Below are 11218 nucleotides of genomic sequence, written 5' to 3'. Positions count from 1 at the left end.
AGGGGGGAGCTGTCCAATGATCCCGCACATGCCCGCACATACAGGCGCGCGCGTGCACGCACGTGCACACACACACACATGCGAGTGTTGCACACACACACGCGAGTGTTGCGCACACACACACACGCACGCGAGTGTTGCACACACACACACGCACGCGAGTGTTGCACACACACACACACACGCGAGTGCGCGCACACATGCGCGACCTCACCTTGTCCGTGTGCTGCTCCAATGTTGTTGCCACCTTGCCCTGCACCAGGTCCCACAGGATGACCGTGTGGTCGGCGGAGGCGCTTGCCAGCACGTTCCTAGAAGGGGGACGAACGTGCGTTGTTGCACGTGGCGGATCAGAGTGGCGCGGCGCGAGCATCATAAGCGATTACACGCGTTAACGTGATTTTCGAGGCCCAATTCGACACTGCGTGGCCGTTACGGTGGGGATGCCTGCCGTCGGAAGTAAATCGTCACCTGGGCTAGCGGTTCCCAACCAGTGGTCCTCGGACAACTGGTGGTCCCGCAAGGCTCGTGAAAAGTAATCCAAGGAACCGTGGGCAGGTGCTACAATTAATTTTCTGTATTCTTTTCAACTGCCCACTGCACAAGTATATAAATGTGATACGTGTCTCATCAAGACAAGTGGCCTTAATCTGCCGATTGATGGCACAGTTTACGGACATCGTACAACGTGTTATCGGTGCGGGGTGGTCCTTGAAATCATTTAGATGGGTTGGCAGTGGTCCACGCTTCCAGAGTGGTCGGAAAACACGGGCCTGGATGACTCGCCGGGCATGGGAGGTCTGCGTGCGCTTACCTTGCGTTGTGGTTCCAGGAAAGGTCGAGCACGGCGTCTGTGTGTCCCTCCGATGTCGTTTCGGAATCTCCATCCGAAGCGGCCTTCTGAAAAATGCCAATGTTTAAGGGAAGGTAAATTAGGTGGGTGGAGGGGGGGCATACAGTCGTTAGGGCACTGCGCTATATGAACCAGGCGAGCCAAGTTTGATTCCTGGACACGGTAAATGGCGAGGGATGCCGTAACCGGTCCTGGACCACCACCATTCACCAATCCACACTGACCAGCATGGTGAAGTATGGTCAAACAACACCTCTATGACTGACATGGTGTGGCGAGGTGTTCATCCAGCAGTCAATATGAGAAGCACTTGACATTGCTCGTAATAATTAAGTTAACTACCTTTCCTGGTATTCAAGGGGGTCGTGGGTTCGATCCAGACCCTGACGCCTGTATATTCAGAGTTTGAATGTTTCTCTCGCTCCCTATTTTCGCGTAGAAGTTTCTCCGGGCCCTCCGGGTTTCCCCTCCACATTTAGAAACGTGTGTTTAAAGTATTTGGCTGCTATAAATTTCCACGTCATGAGCTATCATTTGTGGCCAGGTCGCTTCCAAAAAAGAGCTACGTAGCTCAGAGGGGCCTTCCCTGGTAGTATCAAAAAAATTGCGTCAACCCTCAACGTTAGTCTCTTGCGCCACCAAGTGGAATTCACGCAAACGGCTCGACTCCTCACTTAACGAGCAAAGGCGTAAAATCGTGCACGCTGCGGGAAAACGCGCGACGGGCTCGTCACCTTTTTGCCTTTTGTCTTCTTCTTCTTCTTGGAGGGCTTCTTGCGACCGAGCCTGAACACAGGCTCGAGTCCGTCGACGAGATCCAGGTCCCACACGTCGATGGTGGGCTTCATGCTCCCGACCGCCAAGAAATTTCCTGCCGGAGGAGCCAGCAAAGACGGTGCCATTAACATCGGGGGCTTGACATTTGTGGGTAGAACTCTGCTGTCAGACTACCAACTTTTGCCAAATGTTACTTATTAAATTGCCAGGCTTGCGGAACTCGAGTGTGGCGATTTCAGTCAGGTTACGTGGGTTAAAACTGGGCCAAGGCAAGTTTTGATCAATGTTCCCCACTATAGATTAAGGACGTGAATACAATGTTAAAATCCATTATTTTCTATCGATAATGCAACAGTAACTTACTCCATGCCACTTAATGCGCTTCCTATGGGATTTATCTTGGCGAGATACTTAATTGAATTCCAGTAGGGCTGCGAGCAGAGACAAACTGAAAGCACCAATTGACCACTCGTGCAAAACAAAAATTACCCTTTAACTTTCTAGAGAAAATCCTCATCTTAATAGGAACATACTTACGCTGTGTGTCCTAGACTTTTCGACACAATGTGAAATTTTCAATAATTAATTCTAGTCAGGGCTCCTCCATTATAGCACATTCATGTTGACACTGTGACATCAATAAAGTGCTGCGATTAAGCTTTCAACTCACGCTGGACAGCCTGGGACACAGAATCTAGGTACAAATTTATAAAAGCCACTTGGATATTGGCTGCATCTTCCTTTACAATAACAAATTGCTTTGCGTTTCGTTTGTTGTCCTTCGCCCACACCGCCGATTAGCACGGTTGGCAATGTACGGTGTGAAAGAAGTAGATACATACATATCACTTGTATTTAAAAAGCATCTAAATGCAAGATGCTGTATAGAAACAGTGGGCATATTTATTTATAGAGGGAGAGAAAGGGAGTCATCGGAAAAAGGCAGAGAAAAACAGTGAAGCTCTTCAGCCTGGCCTTGAACAGGGGCAGAAAGCCACACACATGGATGGCTGAGGAAAAGGAATTCCAGGCTATGGGGGCATAAGATGCGAATGAACAACCTCCAAATGAGCAAAGGTTAACTGGTGGCTTCGACAGAAAGCCCTTGTCACGGAATAGGGGGTATGTGGGGGGGAGCAGAGTGAGAAGAGAGGGGTGAGGTAGGAGAGTGTGTGGAGGGGAGTAGAGTAAGATTAGAGCGCAGACATAGGATCGTGTATGGAAAGGAGTAGAGTGAGATGAGAGGGGTGATGTAGGAGAGTGCGTGGAGGGGAGTAGAGTGAGAAGAGAAGGGTGAGGTAGGAGAGTGCGTGGAGGGGAGTAGAGTAAGATTAGAGGGCAGACATAGGATCGTGTATGGAAAGGAGTAGAGCGAGATGAGAGGGGTGATGTAGGAGAGTGCGTGGAGGGAAGTAGAGTAAGATTAGAGGGCAGACATAGGATCGTGTATGGAAAGGAGTAGAGCGAGATGAGAGGGGTGAGGTAGGAGAGTGCGTGGAGGGGAGTAGAGTGAGAAGAGAGGGGAGAGGAGGGAGAGTTAAGTGAGATGAGAGGGGAGTGGTAGGAGGGGCGTGACCAAGGAACATCTTTAAAACGGTAAGCCTGATGTTCAAATTGTTCAGGGACTGTAATGGGAGCCAGTGGAGGCACTGGAGTATTGGGTGTTGCATTACCAAGTATTGTTTTGGGAACATCAGCACAATGCGCATGCGGAGGTGTTTCTGGTGAAGCGATGAGGAGTGCAGCACTGGGCTCCAGGTGACGATGGCTTACCGACACGACTGTCTGGGCTCGGGTCAAAGTTGAGCCACTCGGCGCAGAGCGGGTACGCCGGCAGGATCATGTCGTGATGCACATACTGGGAGTCTTCCGCTTCGTTGTAAACTGGACAACACAACAGATTGATAAGCCACTTAATGTTCGTCATCCTCAGCCATGATAAACAGACTGCTGGATGGAGACCTTCCCCCAAGCCGATGTCATCCCTCCTGGTCCTGCAAAGCAGCAAGCTATCGAGTACCTGCATACAGGCCGATTTTATAGTTTCATCTCTTGATTTAAAGCTTTCGTGACTGCAGGGATTCATATTCTTGGTTCTTTCGGTAAAGTCACGTAGAAGGGAAATAATAAAATAATATAAATATAAAACAATAAAAATTCTCACGACGTTTAGACTGCAACACAAGCAATCATCATCAGGTGTGAAATCCACACCTGATGATGAGAATGTTATTGTTTAATTTTTATTATTTTATTATTTCCCTTCTACGTGACTTTATTGAAAGAACCAAGAATATAGCTTCATCTCAGTCTCAACCTCTGACCGTCATTCCTTAAAGCAACGTGACGAGGCCTAAGCCCACTTCCTTTTATTAAAAGTAAATTGTTAAGTTTTTTACCAGTGTGTTGTCTGAGCCACATGTTCCTCCGTCTCTCAGCGTAGATCTTTAAGCACACGCCGCTCCGCGTTTTTTTCTACACTTTTAACTTTTGTTCCATATTATTTGACAATGTCCCTCTTTCTGATTCAAGTCACAGCTGACATTAAACACCGATTAAAAACGTTTATCTTCAGGCACATTGGTATGCTGCTATTCATTATTAAGTAGAATTTTCCAAAAACCTCTCCAACCAGAATCAGAATCTTTAGACTGGAGGAATCCGATGAGTATTGAAGCTCTTTTTCACAGTCTGTCCATCTTGATCCCAGCACTCCTACAATAACTGCCCTTAGAGAACACATCCTCGGATGTGTTTTTAGCAGCAATTTATCACCGTCAGAAACGCTCAAAGATTAGGGTTGAGCGATCAACGCAACACTCAACAATTGGTACGTGGAGTAGAGGATATATGTCTGCCACATAGCCCTTAGGAGCAAGGCCACAAAGGTGCTTATACTGGAAGTGTGATTGTATTAGAAGTGAAATATGCTTACAAGGTGTCCTTATATCTAGATTCAACTCTAATCAAGAATAGAGCCAAAATACTTAAAGTACCAAGAGGCTGTAGTTTTTTTTTCTTCTTTTCCAAATAATATTAAAAATGTTTACATGTACAAATGTATTCACATTTTTATTTTTTTTATCGGACATTAGTCGGGAATTTGAGAAATCCTTCAATCTGCTCCGGGTCAACTCTGCAGCATTTGCCACTGTCTCTCTCCTCACCGTAAATCTCCAGGCTGCAGCAGTCTTCGGCAGTCCTGCCCGTCACGATCAGGTTGTCTGATGGTTTGATGATGAAGTCCTCTTGCTCATCTTCCTCCTGCAGTGTCCCACACATGCAAAGCTCATCGCTCTGTAGAACTGCTTTTGTGTTTCATTTGTTGTCCTTCCCCCTGCAACTCTGATTATCACGGCTGGCTAAGTGCAAAATAAGTTCAACGTCCATACATACAAACATACGCACCGCCAAAGAAAAATCCAAGGACAGGTCTGGATGTTCATTCAAATTGCAAACAAAGATGAGTGTGAAATGTGAAGATGCAGCTTTGTAAATTACATGCTCGGAGTACTGCTGGCAGAAAGGGCCTCCACTAGAGGGGAGCATTAGGGAGCTCCTCTAGAGGCTATTTAAGCCTCCTCTATCATGCTAGACAGAGGTCGTGGAAGAGTTGGGAGTTACCCACAACTTACACCACGACACGCAAGCTGTCGATCGACTGTGGTTTATTCATTTGTAATGTGGAGTGGACAGAGGGGGTTTTAAGAAACTTGCACCATTATTTAAACAGCCCGGATGGGAGTTCAAATCGGTGACCTCTGGATTGCAAGTCAAGCGCGCTAACCTTTACACCTCGGCAGCAACCCTCCAGATAGTACTCTGCTTCTAAACGACACGTTAGGGAAGCAAAATCAGCTATATTGATGGAGGCGACATAGTTAAAGGGTTGTTAACCCTTCCCTGCGATGACGTATGTGTACATACACGTATGTACACACATGTACACATACGTATGTACACACATGTACACATACGTATATATAGACACATGTACACACACGTATGTACACACATGTACACATACGTATGTACACACATGTACACATACGTATGTACACACATGTACACATACGTATGTACACACATACGTATGTACACACATGTACACATGTGTACGTATACGTATGTCATCGGAACAGAGTCAGAAGTAAAAGGCCATGCGGGAGGGCACGTGGTACAGTTTGGCGCCAGCTATCAGAGTGTGGTTGTGTCACTACAGTTCTCTGCGGTGAGTACGTCTTTAAAAACAGTGGTGCTATGCCTCTAAATAAACTTAACACTAGCCGCTTGCGAGTTGAGATTCAGCGGTGAATGGTACCTACCATGCAACCTGCAAACATCTTGGAACACGAAAAGGTTAATCTGTCGGTCATTGACCACAGTGGTTGCTCTCACCGTGTCTTTGAGGGTGATGTATGGGTCATCGTCATTGTTGGCATACACAGCGAGGCCCGCCAGGCTATCCATCACGCCGCCAATGCCTGCACACACGTGAGATAATGGCTTTACGGAACGATATCAATGTGACTTGGCTCAGACAAGAAGGTAGCAAACCAGCCCGAGCCCTTGCAGAGACACATGGAACGAATAAAAAAAGTGCACGGAAGCGTCGCACAACCACTGCTGGTGATTCACCAGAACGCGAAGATTTAGAGCATTCAGTGCACAATGGCATTCACAGATATAGTTCTGTTACGGGACAATGAGAGAATAGGACAAATGTCCAGAGTAGTGGGAATTATTTACCCGGTGATTCAATGAAATATTAAAGTGACGATGAAAATTTAGCTAATTTTGAGAAGTACGCAAAGAAGCGCGGAGCGGTGAAATGGGACGTCATTAATTGGAATCCCGATTGGGTGAGATGTGTGAACGTCTCCCCCAAGCGCGTCTCGTGTGAGCGCTCAACCTTCGTCGTTGTCGTACTCGTCCAGCCGATACTCGGCGAGCTCATCAGTCTCTCTCTGCGCCCGTGCAGTTGCTCGGGCGCCATCTGCTGCCGCCTGACTCACGTCCTGCGTCTCCTCCTCCTCCTCTGCTGCTGCATCCTCTTCGATGCCGTCCACGTCCAGGCCCTCACTCCTGTAGCGAAAATAATGTCTGCACTGCACCGCATACAGCACCCGCACTCACTCGTACACAAAGTGCTTGCCACAAATGAACCACAAGACCTTGCCGATCTCATCCTCGCAACCGCTTTTGGCTTCAATCGAACAAAGACTGTCACTGCATCACGTGCTTTCAGATGCTCTTCCTTCCGATATTATAAAGCCACTGGAGCTATGCACTTTTAAATTTAAAACTCGTTTCTTTAGAACTGCTTTGTGTTTAGTTTGTTGTCCTTCCCCCGCACCTCCGATTAGCACAGTTGGCTATGAATGCTGTGAAATGAGTTCAACATACATACTTAAGCCAAAAATGCAATGCAATAGGACAGTTAATTTAGTTGGGCCATGTCAGGTGATGGACAGTCTTAATGACACAAATTTGGTAGGATCATTAAGTGGCCTTACAAAAAAATGAATTATAAATCATATTTGCTGTGAAAACCTACGTGTTTACACAAAGTGGATTTATGTAGCATCTTAATGCAACCGCATTTCAATATTTAGCAGTGGCCGGGTATATTTTGTAGAGGCAGTATGTAATAGGCAGAGGAAAATACCCATAGACTCAAACAGATAACCAGACTCACAACTGCCCACAATTACAGTGAAAATAAGTGGCAACAATTATTACGCTTCAGTTGATGTCTTATTCCTGGGTAATTATATCACTATGAACATTAATTACATAAGCAAATTGTCTTGATGTCCAGATTCCCCAAACACAGCTGGTGCCGTTTAAAATAAAGATTTGATGCTTACAAAAGTGTAATACACAGACACTGCTTGAAGGCGAGGTAGGGAACTTCAGGCGAGATAGGGAGCTTCAGATAGATGTGTGCTTGTTGGCTCTACTGGCAGAAAGATACGCGTCGTGTTTTGGTGACATATTGTGTTGTGGGGGTCCTGTCGTGGAATCAACCTCCACGGGGGGGGGGTCTCTTTTAAGCGTATTCCTGAATTTCAGGGGGTTACATATACTTCCAGAGGGAGCGATGGCGCTGTGGTGAGCGCACTGTTTATAACCCAGCGTACTTCCGTTTTATTCTCTGCCACAGCTCACATTAGCGGCGAGTGATATCTGAAACTGGTCCTGGGAACCAACTCATGTTCAGCAGTCTGGTGTAGTGTGATCCACAATGTGGGGAGGCTTTCGTCCACCAGTGGATTAACAAAATAGTGGAAATAATAATTATATACAGTAGCCATTCTTTATCCATCGCTGGATGGCAGCCCAATTATTCCTGTAACCATGGCAGCTCGGCTTACTTGGCTTTCTCGCGTGCATCTTCAATGAGACTTTTGAGTTCGTTGGGGTTAAGCTCCACCTTGCGAGAGATGTCACAGTGCAGACGAGGCAAGGTTAAGTGAGGCAGATTGAACTAGAGCAGCAAGGAGGCATGAGGGCCTGTAAAAAAAAGTACAGATGGGATGATGATTTTGTCGATAGATCAATTGAAAATTATTACTTTTTCTCAGCACATTTCTTTGCTCTTATAAATTGTCGGTCACCCAGACATCTTTCTTTCCGAAGGCAGGAAACCCCCCCCTCCCCCAATGTGACGTGGTTGGCGATGTCACCAAGCCATGCCCATCACCTCCCGTCCAGCAACACACGTGGTAACATTCTCCCTAAACATTGTTGTTATCCAATTCGTCACGTAATCTTTCTGTGGATTTCACACCTGACGATGATTGCTTGTGTTGCAGTGGAAACGTCGTGAGAATTTTTATTGTTTTATGATTATATTATTTTATTATTTCCCTTCTACGTGACTTTACCGAAAGAACCAAGAATATGAATCCCTACATTCACGAAAGCTTTAAATCAAAAAGTAACCCATTGGTTAAATAATTGGAGAGCTCAGCTCTAGAAAGGAAACGTACACAAGGGGATAACCAGACGAGGAGAAATTTGTTTTTATTTGTTTTGTTTAAAAAGGAGCAAGTTTAAGGGGACCAGAAGTCCGGGGGTGGAGACCCGAGGGTCAAGATTGAGAAGAGCTCCAGGATTCTATGATCAGTGGCATAAAACACGATGGTGAATTCAGTTTTCTTTACACAACAGGGGGGCGCACTTTCCACACACACACTTCTATGAGATTGTTTTTGTCACGTAACAACTATGTATGTACGTGTATGTTGAACTTTTTTCGCACCGTACGTAGCCAACCGTGCTAATTGCAGGTGCTTGGTTAAATGTGAAAGTGTTCGCAGTAGGGGGCAATGTTGCTACGTGTAATCCCAATTGCATAATTTGAACTGAACTTTTTCAGCATTTTGGTGGTTGGTCATTATTGGTGACATTTTAAAAATATATATTTTGTCTATGGGAGGAAACCGGAAAATCCGAAACTTGACACAGAGACATGGGAGACACAGATACAAGACTGAGGAGACGCAGAGATACAGATACAATACTGATACACAGGGACACGACTTTGAAGACACAGGGACACGAGAGACTGAAGTGATAAGACTGAGGAGACACGGGGACGAGACTGAGACACGGGGACGAGACTGAGGAGACACGGGGACACGGGAGACACGGGGACGAGACTGAGGAGACACGGGGAGGAGACTGAGACACGGGGACGAGACTGAGACACGGGGACGAGACTGAGACACGGGGAGGAGACTGAGACACGGGGACGAGACTGAGACACGAGGACGAGACTGAGGAGACACTGGGACACGGGAGACACGGGGACGAGACTGAGGAGACACGGGGAGGAGACTGAGACACGGGGACGAGACTGAGGATACTGAGGAGACACGGGGAGGAGACTGAGACACGGGAACACGACTGAGGAGACACTGGGACAAGCCACGTGGAGCAAGCCACGTGTAGTTGCCGCACGCATCCGATCTCTCACCTTGTCCGGCGTTTCTTTGGCGACCCCTCGCCTCACCCAGGCGAGGCAGGTGATCTGGCTGCTCATCTTCGGCCCTGGCTCACGGTGAGGGGAGCCGAGAGCGAAGAAGAAGAAAGAGGAGGCGGTGGTGGCGTCGGCAAGACGCGAGGGGCCAAACACGAGGCAGGGGGTGGACCCAAAACTCACGGCGCCACGTGTTTGGATTTCGCAATGCGGATAAGCGTGGGCTCCTCACGCGTTTGGATTTCGCAATGCGGATAAGCGTGGGCTCCTCACGCGTATTTGGATTTCGCAATGCGGATAAGCGTGGGCTCGGCAAATGCGTTTGTATTTCGCAATGCGGATAAGCGTTGGCTCCTCAAGTGCGTTTGTATTTCGCAATACGGATAAGCGTGGGCTCTTTACGCGCGTTTGGTATTCGCAATGCAGATAAGCGTGGGCTCGTCTCTCGTTTGGATTTCGCAATGCAGATAAGCGTGGGCTCGTCACGCGCATTTGGATTTCGCAATGCGGATAAGCGCGGGCTCGTCAGGCCCGTTTGGATTTCGCAATGCGGACAAGTGTGGGCTCCCCACACCCGTTTGTATTTCCTAGCGCTGATGAGCGAGGCGCATGATCACGTGCTTTAAATATCCCAATGACGATCTGAAATTGTGAATATTGATCTGAGACACTCGTACGTGCCGCACTACTCCCCGCGTGTTTTGAACTCGCCAGTTATGATAAACATCGCCTGGTCACATAACGCTTACAATTCCTCACACCTACACATATAAGACACGTGTTTAAATACCCCCGAAAGACCCAAAGAAGAGGTAAAGGATGCTCATGCGATTCCGTTTTCTCGTCCTGATAGGTCTAACTCGTCACGCATTTTTTTGTATCTCCCAACGCTGATAATCACGATCGCGCCCAGTGGTTAAATGTCCCAATGATGAGAGGCGAGACTCGATCCCAATGGGATTATATCTAACTGTACCGCTGTCAGTCGAACCAATCATGATTACAATTCCCACTCGGCATAAGCACAGTCGTTTACATTCCCCGGCGCGGATAAGCGGTGCGCGCATTGCCTTACTGGGCGCCACGTGTGACGGAAGCCTGCGGTGGTCAAAGTGTACACGCGAAAAGCGAAGCTCTATCACCAACGTTGCTGCAGGCTCGTCGTTTTACAAAAGATTACAGCGCTGTTACTTAATTCACAATTTATTTGGTGTTGCGTTGGTAGTGGTGCACAAGTACAAATAAAAAAACACATTTGTTAAGAACGCTGGATTAAAATGTGGTCCATATGTCTTGTGACCGCCATTTAATTATCGAAAACATTAAAAAAATAGAAATAAAAATGCAAAGGAAAATAATGTTGCGGTGGGTCAATTAATTGTGGATTTGAAGCTTTCGTGACTGCAAGATTCATACTCTTAGGTTTTTTCGGTAAAGTCACGTAGGTAAAAATAAATAATAAAAAGAAATAATAGAAATAAAATAATAAATCACGTTTCGGGCGCAACGCAATCGTCCTCTTTTTATTATTTATTTTGACCTACGTGACTTTACCGAAAAAACCATAAAGTATCAATCAATTGGGGTCACAATACATCAGG

The 11218-nt window shown here is 46.9% G+C and overlaps 1 protein-coding gene across 1 annotated transcript in view; it reads right to left on the bottom strand.

Annotated features, from left to right (window-relative positions):
• Nucleotides 1-9833, bottom strand: part of PWP1 (PWP1 homolog, endonuclein) — a 43085-nt gene extending 33252 nt beyond the window's left edge. The window contains exons 1-9 of the mRNA XM_078597036.1: nt 9615-9833; nt 8008-8066; nt 6543-6715; nt 6029-6114; nt 4798-4894; nt 3404-3514; nt 1588-1724; nt 815-900; nt 215-311 (exon numbers count right to left, since the gene is read on the bottom strand). Coding sequence (XP_078453162.1) covers nt 215-311; nt 815-900; nt 1588-1724; nt 3404-3514; nt 4798-4894; nt 6029-6114; nt 6543-6715; nt 8008-8066; nt 9615-9680 — 912 coding nt within the window. The 5' untranslated portion in view covers nt 9681-9833. The remainder of the gene's footprint in view (nt 1-214; nt 312-814; nt 901-1587; nt 1725-3403; nt 3515-4797; nt 4895-6028; nt 6115-6542; nt 6716-8007; nt 8067-9614) is intronic.
• Between the last annotated feature and the right edge of the window lie 1385 nt (nt 9834-11218).

Source organism: Lampetra planeri, chromosome 8 (genome assembly GCF_965212315.1).
Source record: "Lampetra planeri chromosome 8, kcLamPlan1.2.h2, whole genome shotgun sequence".
In the NCBI taxonomy this organism is placed as follows: domain Eukaryota; kingdom Metazoa; phylum Chordata; class Hyperoartia; order Petromyzontiformes; family Petromyzontidae; genus Lampetra; species Lampetra planeri.
This window is presented reverse-complemented; position numbering and strand designations above follow the sequence as displayed.